Raw genomic sequence first — 21,965 nt, forward strand, 5'->3', positions numbered from 1 at the left:
GGACTGGACAAAAAAGTCCTATCTGGATGGACCTAGAGATTATCATATTAAGTGAAGTAAGTCAGACAGAGAAAGACAAATATCATACGATATCACTTACGTGGAATCTAAAAAAAAATGATATAAATGAACTTATTTACAAAACAGAAATAGACTCACAAACATAGAAAACAAATTTATGGTTACCAAAGGGGTATAGCAGCGATAAGTTAGGAGTTTGGGATTAACATACACACATTACTATATATAAAACAGATAAACAACAGGGACCTACTGTATAGCACAAGTAACTGTATTCAATATCTTATAATAACCTATAATGGAAAAGAATCTGTAAAAGAATATTATATATATGTATAACTGAATCACTTTGCTCTACAGCTGAAACTAACACAACATCGTAAATGAACTATATTTCGATTTTAAAAAATGGTAAAAAAAAAAAAAAGAAAAAAAGAAAAAATCCTAACTATATGTGCCTACAAGAAATGCACTTTAAAGACAATGACACAATTAGGTTACAAGTAAAAAGATGGAGAAAGATATACGATGTTAACACTTGTCAAAAGAAAACTGGAGGGGCTCTATTAATATCAGACAAAAATAGATTTCAGAGCAAAGAATATTATCCAGGATACTTATTTCATGATAAAATAGGGGTCAGTTAATCCAAGGGACATAACAATCTTAAATGTTTATGCACCTAATAACAGCTTTAAAATAAAGCAAAATAAAACAAAGCAAAAACTGATAAAACTAGAAGATGAAACAGTCAAATCCACAATTATAATTGGAGATTCCAGTACCCCAATCTCAATGACTGATAGAAGAAGTAGGCAGAAAATCAGCTAGTAAAAGGCTAAATGTATGTGACGTATACCTGTGATCACAATGGAATTAAATTAGACATCAATAACAGAAAGAGCCTTGGAAATATTCCAAAATATTTAGAAACTAAATATCATACTTATAAATAACTCATGGATCAAAGTTATTTGAGTGGAATAAAAACATATCAGAGCTAGTGAGATGTTGCTAAAGTATTACTCAGAAATTTTATAGCACTAAATGCGTATGATAGAAAAGAAGAAAGGTCTCAGCTTCTACCTTAAGAAAGTAGAAAAAGGAGAGCAAATTACAAAGTAAGGAGAAAGGACATAAATAAAGATCAAAGCAGAAATTAGTTAAATAAAAGCCAGAGAAAACAATAAAACCAAAACTGGTTCTATCAGAAGTTGAATAAAATTGATAAAATCTAGCTAAGACTCATCAGGAGAAAAAAAACAATTACCAATATCTGGAATAAGAGAGCTGACATCACTACAGATTCTACAGGTATTAAAAGGGTAATAAGGAAATATTATGAACAACTATTTGCCAATAAATTTGACAACTTAGATGAAATAGGCAAATTCCTTGAAAGACACAAATGGCTCAGCTCAAGCTCACTCAAGAAAAAAATAGATAACCTTAATAGCCCTGTATCTGTTAAAGTAATTCAAAATTTAGTTAATAATCTTCCCACAAAGAAAAATCTAGGCACAGATGGCTTCACTAGAGACTTCTACCAAACATTTAAGGGAAATATAACACAATTTCTACACAAACTTTTCCCAGAAAATTTATGAGGAAGAAATAGTTCTTAACTCATTCTGTGAGTCCACGATTATCCTGATACCCAAATCAAGGACATTACAAGAAAACGATAGACTAATATCCCTCATGAACATAGACGCAAAAATTCTAAACCAAATTTTAGCATTCCTGATAAAAACTCTGCAAACTAGGATAGAAGAGAACTTCCTTGACCTAGTAAAGGGCATCTATAAAAACCCTATGGGTAGAGAATGGACTTGAGGACGGGGGGAGTGGGAAGGGTAAGCTGGGATGAAGTGAGAGAGTGGCATGGACATACATACACTACCAAATGTAAAATAGCTAGTGGGAAGTAGGTGCATAGCACAGGGAGTTCAGCTCTGGGCTTTGTGACCACCTAGAGGGATGGGATAGGGAGGGTGGGAGGGAGACGCAAGATGGAGGTGATATGGGGATATACGTATATGTATAGCTGATTCACTTGTTATAAAGCAGGAACTAACACACCATTGTAAAGCAATTATACTCCAATAAAGATGTTAAAAAAAAAATCCTACGGGTAGCATTATACGTAATGGTGAAAGGCTCACTTATCTCTAAGATCACGAATAAGACAGGGATGTCCACTTTCACCTCTTCTATTCAACTTTGTACTTGGAGATTGCAGACTATGCAGTCAGGCAAGAAAAAGAAATAAAAGGCATGGAAAGAAAGAAGTAAAAACTGTATTGATGACATGATCACCTACTCAGAAATGCTGAAGGAATCTACAAGAAATGTAGTTGAGTTACTGTATGAGTTTAGCAAGGTTACAGGTTATAATATTGATATACAAAGAGCAGTTGTATTTCTCTATAGTAGCAATGACAAAACCAAAGTTGAAATTTAAGAGTATCATTTGGAATAGCATCAAAAAATATGAAACACTTAGAGATACTCTGACAAAAGAAATGAAAGACCTGCACGCTAAAAACTACAAAATATTGCTAAGAGATGAAAGACCTAAGTAAGCGAGAGAGACACCATATTCATGGGTTGGAAGACTCAATATTGTTAAAATGTCAGTTCCCTCCCAAATGATTTATAACTTCATTGTAATCCCAGCAGACTTTTTAATAGAAATTGACAAGTTGGTTCCAAAATATATATGGAAATGCAAAAGACCTAGAATAAAATAGCTTGGAACAAAAAGTTGGAGGGTTCACACCATCTGATTTCAAGAATTATAAAGCTGAAATAATCAAAGCAGTGTGATATCAACATAAAGATATGTTAGATAGACAAATAGATCAGTAGAACAGAATAGAGAATCCAGAAAGAAACCTACACATGTATGGACAATTTTTGACAAAGGTGAGAATGCAATTCAGTGGAGAAAGGACAGTAGTTTCAACAATTGGTGCTGAAACAATTTGATAGCCACATGTGCAAAAAATATGTTGGACCCATGCCTCATACCGTATACAAAAATTGATTGAAAATGGATCACACAACTAAATGTAAAACCTAAAATTATAAAGCTTCTAGAGAACAGGAGAAAAATCTTCACGACCTTGGGATAGGCAAAGAATTCTTAGATATGACACCAAAAGCATACTCAATAAAAGAAAAAAATAATAAATTGGAATTCACCAACACTAAAACCTTCAGCTCTTCAGAAGACACTGTTGAAAGCATGAAAAGACAAGTCACAGACTGAGGAAAATTTTTTTTGCAAAGCATATATTTGATAAAAGATTACATTGAGAATATGTGAAGAACTCTCAAAAAGAAAACAACCAGTAAAAAAAAAAATGGATTAAATGTACAGTTCACCAAAGCTGATACACAGATTTCAGGTAAGCACGTGAAAAAATATTAATCTTAGGAAATTGCAAAGTAAAGCTATGATGAGATACCACTTCACACCTATCAGAATGGCTAAAATTGAAAATACTGGCTATATCAAATGCTGGTGGTTATGCAGAGCAACTGGAACTGCTGGTGGGAATGTAAGATAATACAACCACTTTGGAACAAAGTTTGGCCATTTCTTGAAAAGCTAAACTTACATCTAGCCATTTCACTCCTAGGTATTTACCCAAGAGAACAAGAAATATATGTCCATACAAAGACTTCTACATAAATGTTCATAGCAACTTTATTTGGGATATCCAAAACAGGAAATTGCCCAGGTGTGTGAATAAATCAGTTGTGACACATCCATAGAATAGAATACAACTCAGCAATAAAAAGGAATGAACTGTTGCTGTACACAACATGAATGAATCTCAAAATAATTGTGTTGAGTGAAAGAAGCCAGACTATAAAGAGTACATAATGTATAATTCTGTTTATACGAAACTCTGTGAATAGCCATAATGACAGAAAATAGATCAGTGTTTGCTTTGGGGTTGGCAGGGATGTATGTGGAGGGTTAGAGTGGGGTTGGTGGTATGAGGGGATTACAGTGGAATCATGGTGGTGATGGGCGTGTTCACTGTCTCGAGGGCTTCAGAGGTGTGTACAAAAGACCAAAGTTATCAAATTGTACTCTTTAAATATGTGTGCTTTGTTGTATGTTAATTATAACTCAATGAAGAGAGAAAAAGACTATCCGTGTACCAACTGAGATATAGGTGGCTTAGAAACCACAGGTGTTTGCCCTGAGAATAAATAGATCATGTAATAAAGCACCTAAACAAGAGTATTGAAAACCTAGGTTGCAATAATAGAAAAACACTAAATTCAAAGTGATCATCTGCTCTGTGTAGATAAGTCCATATTTGAGGATGTAGAGAAACCAGAGTGTATTGAGAGGGGAGTGGCCAGGTTAGTACAGAAATTCAAAGTTCTGCCATAAGAAACAGTTGAATGAACTGGAGATGTGATGTAGAGAAAGAATAAAATTGGAGCCCTAGAGCTCTTAGTAAAATGTTTTTAGGGGATCATCTAATATTAGATAAGGGAAGCTTCCAGACAGTGACAGGAGATAGAATTAAGGCCCCGTGAGTGGAGGAAAAACAGGGAGTCCAGTTTCATCCTGATGTTAGGGAAAATAATAAGTAGAAGTTGGCTTCCATGGGAGATCGCAAGGTTCCTGTCTCTGGATGTGTACTGGTGTGGGCTAGGTGGTCACTTAGGTCTTTTAGAAGGAATTCAAGCTTTGTACGATTGACACACTGTTATATCCAACGCCATATTTTGCAAGGTGCCTTTGTAGAGAATAGGCCTCTGTCTTATTTTGAGGTAGAATTATTTGTTGTTATTATTCTCAACGATCCACATGAAGAAAGCTCTTGTTTCCTAGGACACCTGTTATATTAGAATCAGAGGTGGTATTCACTCCTAGCTCTGCCAAACCCATGGTAAAATTTTGTCTGTTTCTGCTTCATTCATTATATCTGTGGGCATTTTCTCATTCATTTCTTGTGATCTTGTAGACAAAATGATAAATATAATGTTTGAGTGTTTCTTTCTTTCTTTGTAGTGTGTTGATGTTTTTACTTGTTCTGTATGGTATACAGTTGCCATATTAAGACTTGTCTATAATACAAATAGATTACTCTCTTAGGGACTGTGCCGTACCTTTTAAAGAGAATTTGAAAACTACTTTCCTCATACTTTTAGAAAACACGGTTTATCTTACCATCCCTATTTTTAGATAATTAGGGCATGGGAGTGGGGTGGAGTGGAATTTGTTCTCTCATTGCTGATAGCCCCATAGATCTGCATACATAATGACTGGTTCCACACTGCCCACTGCATGCTATGTAAAGAAGGTATAGCTGCCTTGCTCAGCTTATCTTTGGTTCCCTTCATCACTGTGAATGCATGTGTTCACAGTGTTGAATAGCTATATTCACTCATTTCATGAGAGGAGTAAGTTTGCTGGCATATTTAAGAGGGGGGAAGGGAATAGCCTTTTCAGAGCATAGCCATTTAACAGTGACTCATGGTTACTAAACTTGTTTAGAGTAATCTTTGACACCAGAAGGTTATTAATAGGTTTTTTTTTAGTCCATGATCTTTCAGCTTAGTATACTCAGACATTTTCTTTAGTAGAGATGCACATATGTGTGTAGGATTTTTTTTTAATTTAGAAATTAATATGATAATAGAATTGGTCTCATTATTAAGTATTTGGTACCAGCAATATTTCTCAGTTTACTTTTAGATTCCATCTCACATCCTTTATCTTAATTTACTTTAAGAACTTCCGTTTTTTAATGAGATCATCTAATCCCTTTTTGAGGATGAATTAATATTTAAGGCAGTAAAATAGATTGATATATATTTAGAGGACTTTGTTTAAAATGATTCTTTTGCTAAAGAGTGGGTATAAAGAAACTCAAAAACAGAGAAGAATATAAGACAAAATAATAAATGATTTAAGCCCCCTCCTCCTCAAAAAATCTGGGTTCTTTGAGGCGTTTCTCAATAATTATAACTAGTTACATGTAAATTATACATGTAAATTATAAGTTACATGTAAATTATACACTTGATTGTGTAAACTAATAGGGAGCAGAAGCAAGGAAAATTCTGCTTAATCATTTCAAAATTGTTTCTAAAAAAGATGACTATAAAGAATGATTTGCATTTGAATTATGTTTCCTTATGCTGAGTTCCATCCTTACAGTAGTTAGTGGGACAGTTTTTTTTTGCAGAAGATAACAATAGGAGTAATTACTGTCATTACCTCCATTGTCGTGTTTTGCAGAAGATTCCCAACTTGATTGAATCCATAGACATTTTAGTGCCCTTATATATACATGGGTAGATAGATGGACACGTGGATCAAGTTTTGTCCCTATTCTTAAGGAGTTTATAATCTAGTAGAGGAAATAGGTATGTAAAATAATACAGTGTAGAGATACTTGGAGGTATGAGTGAAATTCTGTGGGAACCAAGAGGATAAAGCAGTTACTACCTCTGTCAGAGACCGGGTACATTAGATAGCATTAGGTGACATTTGAAGTGGTTTAAAGGTGTTTGGCAGGCAGAGAGTGAGAGGGAACAGAATGTGAAACAGACTAAAGCATGGCATATCCAGAAAACAGTGACAAGTTTAGGGTGACTATAGGAGTTACTAGAGGAGAATGGTAGGAAGTGAAGCTAGAGATGTAGATGGTGGTAGATTGAAAAGCGCCTTATATACAACCTAAAGATAGACTGAGGGAGCTGAAGAAATCTGTTGGTGGTTGTTGTTGTCCTGCTTTGTTTTAAATCTTTATTGTTAGATAATTTTTAATTCACAGGAAGGTGCAAAAAAGTATACAGGTACATGTACCTTATACATGTACCTTACACCCAGTTTCCCGCAGTGTTAGCATCTTACATAACTATATACAGTATCAAGACCAGGAAGTTGACACTGGTGTAGTCCACAGGCCTTATTCACATTTCACCAGCTTTACAGTTTTGTGAGTGTATGTGTGTAGCTCTGTGCAGTTTTATCACACGTCTAACCACTACCACAATCAAGATGCAGAGCTCTTCCATAACCGCAAGGCCCCCTCTTGCTATCCCTTTATAACCACACCCATCTCCTCTCCCCCATCTCTAACCCTTGCTGGCAACCACTAATCTGTTCTCCCAACCTATAATTTTGTTATTTCAAGAATGTTTTGTAAATAGAGTCCTACAGTATGTAACATTTTGAGATTGGCTTTTTTGCCCATTCAGCTTAATTCCCCATATATCTGTGCAAGTAGTTGTGAATATCAATAATTACTTTTGATTGCTGAGTAGTATTCCATTCCATGAAGGTACCATAGTGTGTACATAGGGTAAATGTTTAACTATTCACCCTTTGAAGGACATCTAGACTGTTTCTAGTTTGGGCTGTTACAAATAAAGCTACTATGAATATTTTCATACAGGTTTTGTGTGAGCATAAGTTTTCCTTTCTGTAGGATAAATGCCCAAGAGTACAATTCTTGGGTAAGATCATGTTTAGTTTTATAAGAAACCCACCAACCTCTTTCCCATTAAATTCCCACTAGTAATGTTTCAAAGTCAGAGATGGGGTGAGATTGGAAGTGTTGTAAAGATGGACATAATGGCAGAAGATTAACTTGATAAGAGGACTCTGATGACAAGGAAAGCTTAAGGGTAAGGAGGAGAAGCAAGATGTGAGACTAGATTTCTGAGGGAGGATTGAAAGGATTTGATGGGTGTCCACATTTAACTTCAGGTTCACATATCCTTTGGCCTTTCCTTCTACCCACCAGATATTTTTCAGAGCATGAGTGAATAAACTGTGGCCCAGGTCAGCCCATTACTTGATTTTGTAAATAAAGTTTTATTGGAACACAGCCATACCCATTCATTGACACATGGTCTGTGGCTGTTTTCCTGCTGCAGTGGCAGAGTTGAGTAGTTGTGACAAAGACCATATGACCCACAAAAAGAGAGCTACCTACATATCTAAAGAAACTTGATAAGATACTTCTTTTAAATTTTTATTTATTTATTTATTTAATTTTGACTGCGTTGGGTCTTGGTTGCAGTGTGCAGGCTTCTCATTGCAGTGGCTTCTCTTGTTGGGGAGCACAGGCTCTAGGCTCACAGGCTTCAGTAGTTGTGGTGTGTGGGCTCTAGAGCACAGGCTCAGTAGTTGTGGCGCACAGGCTTAGTTGCTCTGCGGCATGTGGGATCTTCCCGGACCAGGGCTCGAACCCGTATCCCCTGCACTGGCAAGTGGATTCTTAACCACTGCACCACCAGAGAAGTCCTGATAAGATACTTTTGATGAGATAGATTATAGCAGGATTCTTATTTCATTAGAAATCAGGGGTGTGGTGTGCAAGGAAAGTGTTGTTTTGTGTTTGTTTTGCCTTGTTTTTTAAGGGTTTTTTTAAACCATTTTTAAAAATTGAAGTATAGTTAACTTACAATGTTGTGTTACTTTCAGGTGTACAGCAGAGTGATTCAGATATATATATATGTGTGTGTATATTCTTTTTCAGATTCTTTTCCATTATAGGTTATTACAAGATATTGAACATAGTTCCCTGTAGTGTACAGTAGATCCTTGTTGTTTATCTGTTTTATGTATAGTAGTGTTTACGTGTTCATCCCAAACTCCCAACTTATTGCTCTTCCCTTCCCTGCACTGTCCCCTTTGGTGACCATAAGTTTGTTTTCTGTGTCCGTGAGTGTGTTTCTGTTTTGTAAATAAGTTCATTTATATCATTTTTTTAGATTCCACATAGAAGTGACATCATATGATATTTGTGTTTCTCTGTCTTACTTCACTTAGTATGATAATCTCTAGGTCCATCCATGTTGCTGCAAATGGCATTATTTCATTCTTTTTTATGGCTGAGTAATATTCTTGTTTTGCTTTTAAACTTAATGTTCCACAAACGTGCAAAGGGTGCTCTGGAGAAGCAGGCAGGCCATGGTTTCAGGTGTTCTTTCTCCCTTCATCCACTTTTTCAATTTTACCTTATCCTTATTTGTATATTAGGGTTCTACACAAGATCTTTACTTTGAAAAATGATGGCAGCAGGATTAAGAAGTGTGATTATCAGTGGCCCCCAAAAGCACTTAAAAAAAACCACTGATTACGATGACCTCTGACATCTCTTCAACACTTAAGATCTTGTGATTCCATACTGAGGCATCCCTTCACACTTAACATATTCAACTCAAAAATTCATTTTCTCTGCCCCAGAATTGGTCTCTGTATTCCTGACTGACTGGTTTAAGAAATATTGCCTTTCTGGCTCAAAACCTTAGAGTCATCAGATTCTTTCTCTTTACTGCAGTATCTTTTTGACGAAGTCCTGTTCGTTTGAAACCATTATGTGAGGGGAGAGGAGGCCGAAATTTGCAGCTTCTCCCTCTTTCCCTTTTTGTAAGCACTCTGTAGGTAATGTGGGAGCGTGGGTGTGTGGGTGCATATGTATGTGCAAGATATTTATGCTTCCTTCATCAAGCCTGATAGTTTTAATTGATTTCTATATTTCTATCTATATGAAGTGTTATGTTTTAGTAATACGTTCATTCCAAAAGTTCAGAAAATTCAGCAGAGTATAAAAGGCAAAATAAAGCTCATCCTAATCCCACTCCCACATGAAATGACTACTGTTAAGATAGTGGGATATCCTCACAGATTCTCATGCATATTCTAGCTCTCTCCCTGTCTTTCTGGGGCTGGTAAGTTACTAAACACGAGGTCACGCTATTCTAGGTCCTGGTTTGTTTTTCAATTTTTAAAAAAATTATTTTATTTATTTATTTATTTATTTATTTATTTATTTTTGGCTGCGTTGTGTCTTCGTTGCTGCGTGTGGCTTTCTCTAGTTGTGGCGAGCGGGGGCTACTCTTCGTTGCGGTGCGCGGGCTTCTCATTGTGGTGGCTTCTCTTATTGCAGAGCACGGGCTCTAGGCATGCGGGCTCAGTAGTTGTGGCGCACGGGCTTAGTTGCTCTGCAGCATGTGGGACCTTCCTACCAGGGATCGCACCCGTGTCCCCTACATTGGCAGGCGGATTCTTAACCACTGCGCCACCAGAGAAGTCCCTGTTTTTTAATTTTAATGTTAACATCTTTGCATGTCGGTATAGATGTACTTGTTTTTAAAGCTCGCCATAATCTTCCATTTTATGGGTACACCATGATTTAACCAGTTCAGTGGGATAACTTTTAGTTCTGATCCTTTGCTATTGTAAATGACACTGCTTGTACTTAACATCTTTGTGTAATTATCTGTTTCCCCAGGGTAAATTCCCTAGAAGTATAATGGGTGACTCAGAGGGATTGCAGCTTTTAAGGCTTTTTGATACATTTTGCTAAATTGCCCTCCAGTAAAGTTGTACCAATATATTTTTCCACTACCAGTATATCTTCTAGAAGTCTTTGCCTCTGATAGGAGGGGAAAAATGTTTCATCATTTTAAGTTAACATTATGATAAAGTAGAATATTTTCTTTTAAGGTTATTAGCCTTTTAATTTCTGAATTAGCCATATCTATACTTGAAACGTTTTACTCTTGCTGTGTTTAAGTGTGCTTTATATATTGGTAAGTTAGGCTTAACAAGTAACTTTATCTATTAAAAATTGGGAGCCAAGGGGAGGGCAGGCCCCGTGTTGTACTCCAGCAGATAAACCCTGTACCTCCATCTGTGATTAGACACCTCCCACCGTAAGACCAGTTTGGGATCTACTGAGTAGTTGGGCCTTGTTGGGTCCAGAAGAGGTGTGGGTGATAAGGGCTACGAGCACTTCAGGGATGTGGTCTGGAAGCATTAGTGGGTGAGTGAGTAGCTCCTCTGGTCTTCTAAAAATGTATTTTTGTATCACAACTTGGTATCTGAGTGGTTGCCACTGATGACGGTAAAATGGTACAGGGATGGGTACTGTGGAAACATTGGGTTTAAGGCAAGAGATTTAGTATGAAATCTGAATTCTTGGAGGTCTTGAAATAGGCCACTTGTACAAATGTTTGGCTTGCTAGTTGCTTTTTTCTCCACCTCGTATTTTTTTTAAAGAGAAAACAGGCAGTGGGAAGTCTCATAGCCTTAGTTCTAATTGGGGAAGTCATTATGGGCACGACACTTGAAGTTTTGAAGTAGTTACTTGCCTCCTCACCCTGGGAGGGGAAGAAGTGTAGTTCTGATATTGTTACTGGTGAGGTGAGAGTAATGGGTGTGAACTCTGGGATATCGGTTACTGCTGAAGTGGATCCTGCACCGTAAATTGTTTAAGTGTTAAGTATTTTGTAAAGATACTAAGTGGAAATAAAGTCGTTACCAACTGGGTGTTTGTGGAAGTCAGTGAGGCTTCATGGCACAGGATTGATATGCCTGCCCCGCACCCTACCCCGGCCTTGACTCTGAGAAGCTCTGCCAAGCCTCAGACTCTTTCCTCCGTGACTCTGCTCAACTGGGTGTCCCCAGACTCCCACTGTATATGTGGCTGCTTAGTAGAATCATACAGGGTAAACCACTTCTCAGAAACTGCAAGAAAACAATCAGGGACTTAAAATTCTGTCTCTCTCACCTAGACGAGTCAGCAGCGTGTGAGTTAGTGAGGCACAGTCCACATCATTTTCCAGTCAAGTGAATGGGCTGATCCTGAGGGGGGTGCTTCTCTCACACGTTTCTCTTCATTGCCATGTATTTATAAAAACAGTGGGCTCCTGTTAGTAGACTGTACCCATGAAACATAATATGAGGCTCACTGGCCACATACGTGTAGCATCTGTGTCTCAGAACACCATGTTCTCCTGACGAAATGTCCTAGACAATTCAGTCATTTAACAGAATCGTGAAGTCAGACCGTGTGTAAATCACTGTCTCGGTCACATTGGAGGGAGGAGGGTGTAAAGAAGTGTAAGCAATCCCTTTCTAAAGCCCTTGAATGCGTGTTAGGGAAATGAGAGGTGCAGATGAGAAGAGAGAGCACTGCAAGGCCGGGGGCCGAGACGAGGTGGCAGCTGCTGTGGCGTCAGGAGGATGGCAGGAGGCGGGGATGGGCTGAGAGGGGAGAGGAGGGGTGTGAGCATTTGGGGTCACGTGAGAAGAGACAAAGCCTCCAGGGCGAGAGAGTGAGAGTAGATGACGGGGCAGAAGAGAATTGGGAGAACCTTTATTTGGAATTCGAGATCTTGAGAAATGGAATAGATCCCACCAGGCGTCGGGCCCAGCAACCTTGCATGAGGCCACACAACTGGCAAAATTGCAAGGGGGGACTTGAGGCAAGGCCAGCCTCCTTTTCATGTAGGGGCCCTTTCGCCAGCACACATACGTAGAGCCGTCAGCCTGGGGATTATGGAGGGCTGCCTCTTACCTGTGAAGTAAAGCAAAATAAGAGGATTGATTAGCTTTTAAGACTGATAAAATGATTGCAAAAGAGTGCCCTTCACCCTGCTTCCCCAGATGTTAATATTTTATGTAGCCGCGGTGCAATGATCAAATCAGGAAGCTAACATTGATACAATACTGTTGACTAATCCACAGACCTTTTTCAAATTTCCACAGTGTCTGCTAATGTCCTTTTTCTGGACCAAGATCCAATTCAGGATCACACATTGCTTTTAGCTGTAACATCTACTTAGTCTCCTTTAATCAGGAACAGTTTCTCTGTCTGTCTTTGACATTCATGACCTTGACACTTTGGAAAAATACTGGCCACTTATTTTGTAGAATGTTCCTTAATTTGGGTTTGGCTGATGTTTCCTCATGATTCAATGCAGGTGACGCCTTTTTGGCAAGAAAGACCACAGAAGTGATGCCGTGCCCTTTGCAGCGGGTCCTTTCAGGAGGCTCACGAGGCCAGTAGTCTCAGTACCATTTGTGATGATCACATGGTTAAGTGGCGTCTCCCTGTAAAAGTACTATTTTTCTTTTGTCATTTACTAAGTCTCTTAGGGGAGTGAGCATCTTTGTTTAAAATTTCCCCAGGTGATTCTGGTGTATCTCCAGGGTCCAGACAGGATGGCAGAAATACATCAAGGTGGATCAAAGAAGTTGAAGATGTTTTCACTAGAAAGTCTTATTTCAGTATGGGGGAGGTGAAGCTAGATGTTCGGATGTGGAACAGAGAAAGAGAACTAAGTTCTGTTGTGGAAAGTGGAGCAGTTTTGAAGTATTTGCTGCTGGGAGTAACTGGCTGAAAAATCAATCCAGTTTGAAGGAATGTTTCTGGCTGGAGTGAAAGCAGTTGAACAGCATGAATTTTAGTGAACCAGGTGTGCACAGGTTCCGTCACTTGCTCTACCCTGGGGGCTGAAGTAGAGAAAGTCTTCAGTAAAGGACATCCCACATTGTTTAGGGGAGCAGGAGACCTGGAGCTGTGAGCATGGGCAGCCCTGAAACTTTGACTTCACAGGACAGGTCCCACGGTCATTAAGGAGCCCAGTGGATTAGGTGTCATGATGATCTCAGCAGCTTGACCATGGTACAGCGTGTGAGGAGCTGTAAGTGTGAACAGCTTACTTAGTAGGTGTGAGGAGACAAGCAGGGAGGCGGCAGATAAGGAGGATGTGGTCAGAGAGGCAGAGGACGTGCTGACATAATGCAGGCTGGCCAGGGTCACTAATGTGAATGCTGATGAAGGGAACCAAGTGAAATCTAAACAAGAACAGCCAAGTTTATTTATTCTGTATGTGGTGTCTTCATTCAGTAAATTCTTGCTGCATCACCTTTTCTGCTGAATCACTTAATTTCATAAGCTTTTCTGATCATCTTTTAGTAATATTTCATCATGTTTATTTCTTTTTCAAGCTTTTTAAAAATCAACTTGTAATTGTGTTCAACTTGTAATGGGGAACAGAACTCACACAAATGGTTGAAATATACATAAAATTAGAAGTCGTCAATTGAAATATGAACTTGATTGCTCTCATGTATCAGGACTGTTAATAAACAATAAAGTAGGGCCTCCCTGGTGGCGCAGTGGTTGAGAGTCCGCCTGCCGATGCAGGGGATACGGGTTCGTGCCCCGGTCTGGGAGGATCCCATATGCCGCGGAGCGGCTGGGCCCGTGAGCCATGGCCTCTGGGCCTGCGCGTCCGGAGCCTGTGCTCCGCAACGGGAGAGGCCACGACAGTGAGAGGCCCACATACCGCAAAAAGAAAAAAAAAAAAATAAATAAATAAATAAAATAAAAAAAATAAACAATAAAGTTGATGAATTTTAGTTTTTCTTTTATATCACGCTGCTGATTATCCTGTGTCGATGGTAACTAACCATGGAAATAACCAGGTTTGGAAGTCACTTGTCCCCAGTGCCATTCTCTACTTCTCAGTAGTTTGAGTAGCCTTTTATCTGTTAAGCCCAATTCTAGTCTTTAACTTTCTATCTGGCAGTGTTTGTGGCACTGGTTTTCAAGGCGTGGTTGGTAGACCTAATTACATGTGTAGACCTATACACAGTACTTAGTTATTTGTTAGAAATCTTAAAAATTTAGGGGGGATGTGTGGGGAGGAGTGAAAGGAGGGAAACAGAAGCAGAAATTAGATAAGCCAATTGTTACCAACTTAGTGAACACTTTGATCTATTTCTCTCATTCCCTTTGTCATTTTGCTCTTAAAAAAATTAAAATATGAACTGTAAAACATTCAAACAAATCTGAAATACAGAAAGTGCAAAGTGCAAGTATTCTTCTTGCCCCTCCCCATAGGCATATTATACTCAGTTTGGTGTGTATCCTTCCAGACTGTTTTCTCTGAGGAAACAGGGAGTTAGTTTCCTTGCTCACCACTGAAACTCTGTCAGGTAGATTCCCTTAACTTTTCTTGGTGAGGTGTTGCAGAGTGTCCTTCCTTCAGGTCCCTGTATCTACACTACTTTTTTAGAGGAATTCCTTGACTTTATGGTATGAGAACATCCCATTTCCCTACATCCAGTGTTCATCTGGACTTTATATCCCAGTGATCATGTATACTCATGTTCAGCCACTCATCAAGCATGTATGGAGCACCTGCAAGCACTGGGCTACTAATGGAGCAGAAGGAAACAGACATTAATTAGAAATACAAGGAAAAGCAGAGTTATATACAACTGTGAAAACCACTGTGAAGCAGTACCAGGTAGTAGGAGAATGTATGATAGAATTGACTTAGAAAGACTTCTCTGAGGAGGTGATCGTTGAGCTGAGCAGTGAAGGAAGAGTGGGAGTTGGCCGGGAGGTGGGGCGGAACGTGAGCACGAAGAGCCTTGTGGGCATAGGCGCCCACATGTGCAGGGGCCCGAAAGGAGCCCAGTGTGACCAGGGCATTGGTGTATAGATAGTAGGGGAGGATTTAAGCACAAATCTTAATCATATTTGTGTTATGAAAAGATCATTCTAATTGTGATGTGGAAAACGGACTGTAGGGAATTCAAGGAAACCAGTCAGTAGGCTCCTTAGTAGTCCAGACAAGAGTTATGGGGACTTGGGTGGTGATGGTGGAGTATAAATGGATGGATTTTGGAGACTTGGTGATGGATTAGATATCGGGGCAGGGTGAGGAAGAGGGAAGAGTCGAGGATGAATCCTAAGTTTCTGACACGTTATAAGAACATCAATAGTGGCATCTCATTCCCAGAAATAGGGAACAAGGGAAGAACATAGGCTTTGGGGCAAGAGCGTGAGTTCTGTTCTAGATGCATTATGTTTGAGATACCTTGAGACATCCAAGTAGAGACACTTCTAGCAGATTGCTTAATATACTAGTAAAAGAACTGGATTAGAGATAGGAATCTGTGGGGCATCTGCATTTAGGTGTTCATTAAAGTTGTGGGTGTGGATGAGGTCACCTGGGGAGAGATGATAGAATGAGAAGAAGAGGGCCCTGTACTCTGCCTGGAGGAATTCCCAGTATTTAAATGGCCCACTCAAGGAGGATGAGCCAAAAAGGAGACAGAAGGAGCAACCAGGGAGACAGGAAGAAAAAAAGTAAGGTGTTGGTAAGTCACAGAGGACAGGGAGGAGCGGTTTTAAAAGCAGGGTGTAGCCAACTTCAAATACTGCCGAGAGCTCACGCGTGATGAAGGCTAGAAATTGTCTTTATGGCAGGCAGGTCGTTGGTGACTGTCTAAAAGCTATAGCGTACTGGCTGTAGAAGCCTCACGGGATTGGGCTGAAGAGTGAATAGGAAAGAGATGTGGACTGTAACAGACACAGGGACGTGTTCTGAGAGGCTTAATTATGGCGGGCAGTAGCTGGGAGGGGGTTATGGAGTCAAAGGAGAGCTTGTTTAGTTTTGTTAGTAGGAATCTAATAGACCATATTTAAATTGGAGTTTGGGGGAATCAAGTAAGAGGGGAGTCGACTATATGAGGAGATGAGATAACAGACAGGATGAGATCCTGAGAAGGCAGGAGATGAGTGGAATTCAGAAGCAAGGAGGGTTAATAGAGGTAGGTGAGTATAATGGTTATAGCAGAGGAGAGGTTTCGGTGGTGTTTTCCTCCCCGCTCGAAATGTAGGTGACAATGTCGTCTGCTGAAAGGGAAGAAGAGGGCTTCATGTGTGAATCCAGGGTGCCTTTCATCTTAGAAGCACCATAGGTAGCTTTCTGTTTCCTTGCTTCTCTCCTCCATTTTTTAAAAAGAGCTTTTTTGAGATACAGCTTGCATATCATATAGTTCACCCATCTAAAGTGTACAATTCAGTAGTTCGTAGTTTATTCACCGATAATGTGCAACCACAAACAACACAATTTTTAAAATTCCATCTCCTCAAAAAGAAACCCCATACTTCAGCTGTCACTCCCCTTCCCCCCAACATGGTGAGCACTTCTTCTTCATCCTTTGCTATCAGAGAGCATAGAGTATGGTCTGATCTCAGATTTAAAATCATATCACGATTTCAAAGCAGAGTATAAACTGGGACACATGAAGGGTTATTAAGAACCTCAAAACTTTGATCTAGTCAGAGAAGCAGGCGGGGCTAAGGTCTATGACGTAGGGTCACTGAGTAAATTCAGCAGACAGTATACTCAGAAAACCTACTAAATGTCAGATTCTTTCCGGTCAAAGAGAATCATCTTAAGAATAGAGATTAATAAAATGAAATTGAAAAGGCAACACATGTAATTAGATTATAAGAGAACATTTACTGTTGATAAATGATTCTTATCTCCTGGCCCAGAAAAAGTAACATTCTGGGGTACTTAAAGTTTATATATGGGATGACAACAAACTGTTGTCAGAAATCTAAGACATTAACAGAATAGGGTAGTAACAGCAGACTCAAAGAGGTAAAGATTCTGCTTACATTGATACTGAATAAGGTTTCATAATGGGATTATTAGGAAGATACTTTGTAAGCATTTAGAAAAGAAAGCAGTAGGCAGTAGAAATCAGCATAGACTTAAGTAAAACGGTCGTACCAAATTAACTTTATTTCATTTCCTTATATTCAGGAAATGTGGAGGAAATAGTATATTCTTATTTTATCCAAGTATTTAACAAAAGCCTTTTGAATATCATTTGGAAATAAGTGTATATGTAAGTGGTTGAGCAGCCATGCCCAAAGATTATTTATAGATTGTTACTGAAAAGAGCATGATGATTCAAAGGCATGATGTTAGGCTCCATTCAGTTACTTCCTTTTCGGCATTTTGGTTAATGATTGAGGCCATGAGAGGCATACCTACCTATCAGATTTCAGATGATACAAATATGGGTACAATAGCTGGCATTTTGGATGTCCTTCAGAATTCAGAAATACCTCCACAGTGTTGAATGATGGGCTATTAATGAGATTAACTTAAATAGTGAGAAGAGTTAAAACCATCATTGCAGTGTTTATTCTGGCTTTGAATGAATTATATGATATAATTGCAAAAATTCTTAAAGGTAGCCCTGAGCTACATTAAATTTGCAACATTTGCAGGGAAATGGTGGTCCGGTGTCTTGTGCATCATTCCATCTGGATAGAGTTGAAACATTAATCCTGTCTTTCTTAGGAGGATAGTTAAAGTAGCTGGGAGGAGGTTTTTCTGGAGAAGACTATTTAGGGAAGACAGGCAAGCTGTTTTCAATGAGGAGCCTTTATGTGGAAGAGAAGTTAAGATACTGCCTTACCTGCAGTGCAGACCCAGGACCAGCCGACACTATAGTGAGGCAATGTTTGTTTCACTATGAAATTTTCTGACAGCTGTCTGATTCTGAAGTCTGCTAATCCTGCATTACTGGACACTGGAAATATTTAAGGTGGAGCAGTGTGATCATTTGGTAAGAAGGTTTAGAAGGTTGTAGAAGGGAATACCTGGATGATTCTTTAGGTACCGTTAAAGGCTGATGTCCTCTGAATCTGTGCTAAGTAATCTCCCTGAAGTAATTTCCGGTCATAAATATTTCCGTTTATTTAGCTTTTTATAGCCTTTATGTTTTTCACATATCTTTAGTATTCTACCTTGTTGGCTTATTAGCTATAACTGTTCTGGTTTTTTTAGTGGTTCTTTTAGGACTTACAGTGTATGCCTTTTAACTTGTGGTTTGTCTTCAAGAAATATTATACTGCTTCATGTATAAAAACCTTAACACTGCCCCCGCTTGGAGCTATTGTTGCCACATATTCTTGTTCTACATATGGCATAACCCCAAAATACAGTTATTTATGCTTTAAACAGCCAGTTGTCTTTTAGAGACTTTTTTTTAATAATGGAAAAATCTTTTCCATTTATCCACATTTCTGTCTCCAGTGCTCTTCATTCTTTTCTGTATACACAGATTTTCATCTTGAATTCTCCTCCTACCTGTAGGACTTCCTTAAACGTTTCCTATAGTGCAGGTCTGCTGGTGACAAAATCTTCCAGCTTTTCTGTGTCTTAAAAATTCTTGTTTCACCTTCATTTTTGTATAATATTTTTACTAGGTATAGAATTCTACAATGACAGTTTAGTTTTGTTTTTTCCCCAGAATTTTAATGATGTTCCTCCACTATCTTTTGACTTGCATCATTTCTGTCAAGAAGTCTGTTACTTTTTGATTCTTTGTCTGTAATGTTTTCCCCCCCTCTGGTTGCTTTTAGGATTTTCTCTTCACTGAATTTAAGCAATTTGATTATTCTATGGCTTGGCGTAGTTTTCTTCCTGTTTCTTGTGCTTAGGATTTTTTTGAACTTCTTGGCTCCATGGGATTATAGTTTTCATCAAATTTGGAAATTTTTCAGCCATTATGTCTTCACATATCTTGTCTGTCCTTCCCCCCTCCTTTGGGGACTGCAGTTACACATGTATTAGACTGCTTACAGTCATCCTGTAGCTCACTGCTGTGCTGTCTTTTTTCTCCCTCTCTTTGTGTTTCATTTTGAATAGCTTTTATTGCTCTGTCTTCATATTCACTAACCATTTCTTCTGCACTGTCTGCTCTGCTGTTGATCCCATCCAGTGTAATTTTTATTTCATAAATTTTAGTTTTTAAGTGTTTGATTTTGGTGGGGTTTTTTTATGTCTTCCATACCTTTACTTAACATGCTCGTTTTTTCCCTGAACGTACTGACTATTAGTTATAGTAACTTTTTTTTTTTTTTTTTTTTTGCGGTACGCGGGCCTCTCACTGTTGTGGCCTCTCCCGTTGCGGAGCACAGGCTCCGGACGCGCAGGCTCAGCAGCCATGGCTCACGGGCCTAGCCACTCTGTGGCATGTGGGCTCTTCCCGGACCGGGGCACGAACCCGTGTCCCCTGCATCGGCAGGCAGACTCTCAACCACTGCACCACCAGGGAAGCCCTATAGTAACTTTCAATGTCCTTGTTTGATTTCTGCCATCTGTGTCACTTTGCAGGGCTGTTACTGTTGACTGTTTTTCCTCCTCATTACTGGTTGTGTTTTTCAGTTTTGATTCTTTCCAGGCTTGCTTTTAAGCTTTTTGGAGAGCAGAGTTTAGTCCAGGGCTAATTTTTTATAACAGCAGAGACAAAATCCTTTGAGAGCTCTGCTTTATGCCTGTGAATATGAGGTTTTCCATCAGGCTGATGGGAGCCTAGCGTGAGCTCCATGGCTCTGTTCCCTGGCCTTGGGTAGTTACTCACATGCCTGTGCTTACCAGTACTCAGATAGAGTAGCAAGTGAGTCTTTGCAGGTCTCTAACACTCTCTTCAGTGTGGCTGTCTCCTCTCTGGTACTTTGCCCTGCAAAAGCACCAAGTCTCCTTGGCCTCCATAGATTCCCAGCTCTGTCTCCTCACGTGGACATTGCCTGTTCTGCCTGGCTTCCCTCTCCCTGTGACGTGGCCTGTAAGTTTTCTCCGGGCAGGCAGTAAGCTAGGGCAAGTGTGAGGTTCGCTTCATCTGTGTCCCTTCTCTCAGGAATCACTCTCCTGTGCTGCCTGAAGTTCAGTGTTTAAAATTCATTGTTTCAAATATTTTCCTCCAATTTTTGGTCTTTTTCATGAGGGAAGGTAAATCTGACCCTTGTTTTTCATCTTGCCAGAAGTGGAAGCTTTTTAGTGACTTTATTTATTGCTAATATTTTAGCTTTGCATTCAAAGCCTCTTTTAGCTTCATTTCTTCTGTCACTCCCTTATTCCCTCCACACCTTTTCTCTGACAGGCCCTGTGCTGCTTCTCTCCCTCATCCCCAGTTCATGCCATTCGTTCCCCTCAGTCTCCTTCTCCCCAGCCAGTTCTTGCTTGTCAGTGTCTCTCCATTCTCATGGTCAGCTCAGGTGCCTCTTCCATGTTGTTTCCCTCCCATTTGAGCAGAACTGAACTTTTTCTCCCTGTTCTGTTTCTACTACAACAACATTGTTTTCAGCGTTCAAGTATACAGGTTGTGAATCTGCTGGCCTTTGCTGTCGAACACATATGTCAGTCCCCACATGTGCACACATGCAGTTTTTGACTCCTGAGGGCCAGGATGGGGCTTGCCCACCTTTATGTCTTGTACAGGGATCTGGGGGTATGTAATATATAGAGAAGGTATTTAGCAAGTGTAGGTATGTTATATATGTTTGTGAAAATGAATTTTCTCCTCTCCCCCAAAATCAGGCTACAGAAGAAGTTTCCAAAAATCTGGTTGCCATGAAAGAAATTCTGTATGGCACAAATGAAAAAGAGCCACAGACAGAAGCAGTGGCACAGCTCGCTCAAGAACTGTATAATAGTGGGCTCCTTAGCACCCTAGTAGCTGATTTACAGCTCATTGACTTTGAGGTAAGAAATCAATTTTTTATTTTTCAAAAACATTAACTATTCATAGTCATTTTCCGTATGTTCTCTCCTCTGAAACATTTTAAGGTTCCTGTTGGGCTCTTGGCTCAGGGGTACTGACCTGTAAGCATACCCGGGCTGCCTGCCTAATAAGCGGGCCAATGTAGGAACTCAAGGGTATCTCGGACTTAGGCCAGGTTTTTTCCCCCTATTTCACTACATCGTATATGAAGTTTTTTAGGTATTTGTTATGCCCTTTCATTTAGGCTGTATTTAATAAACAGCTGCTGGTTTACGTAATTCACTGGTTCTTGGCTCTCAAGGAATAAACAATCTAAAGAAGACAATAGAGTGTTAGAATTTTTGAGGTAGATGAGATCTTAGAGAACATTTAGGTTTTTTTTGTTTGTTTGTTTTTAACCTGCTGAGAACTCACTACAGTCGAGATTATATGTGTTTTGTTTCCTTGGCACTGCTTTTAAATATTTAAATGAGGATAACATTAAAACAGCAGGAGATTTTATACACAATTTTGAATTTCTGGCTTCCCTTGGAAAATTTGGCAACATTGGGCCTTGTAGTCTTGTGTGGCCCCTCAGCCCGTGACGTTGGCATCCACGCTTGGGTGTGCCACAGACTGCACAGCTTGTTTTTTCTACCTCGGCCTGCTGCGCTCATTTGCATTTCCTGCTCGTCCGTGGTAGGCGTTTGAAATTGGTGCCCAGGCTTATACAGCCAGATCATCCCATGTTGGATATTTAGTGCATTTATTAGTGAGAAGAATGGTCCTTGAT

General features: G+C 39.4%; 1 protein-coding gene across 1 annotated transcript in view; it reads left to right on the forward strand.

Annotated features, from left to right (window-relative positions):
• CAB39 (calcium binding protein 39) overlaps positions 1 to 21,965 on the forward strand; it is an 87,839-nt gene that overhangs the window by 41,773 nt on the left and 24,101 nt on the right. The window contains exon 3 of the mRNA XM_081242233.1: positions 21,010 to 21,174. Coding sequence (XP_081098359.1) covers positions 21,010 to 21,174 — 165 coding nt within the window. The remainder of the gene's footprint in view (positions 1 to 21,009; positions 21,175 to 21,965) is intronic.

The sequence above is a fragment of the Mesoplodon bidens genome (assembly GCF_964165515.1).
Source record: "Mesoplodon bidens genome assembly, chromosome: 8".
In the NCBI taxonomy this organism is placed as follows: domain Eukaryota; kingdom Metazoa; phylum Chordata; class Mammalia; order Artiodactyla; family Ziphiidae; genus Mesoplodon; species Mesoplodon bidens.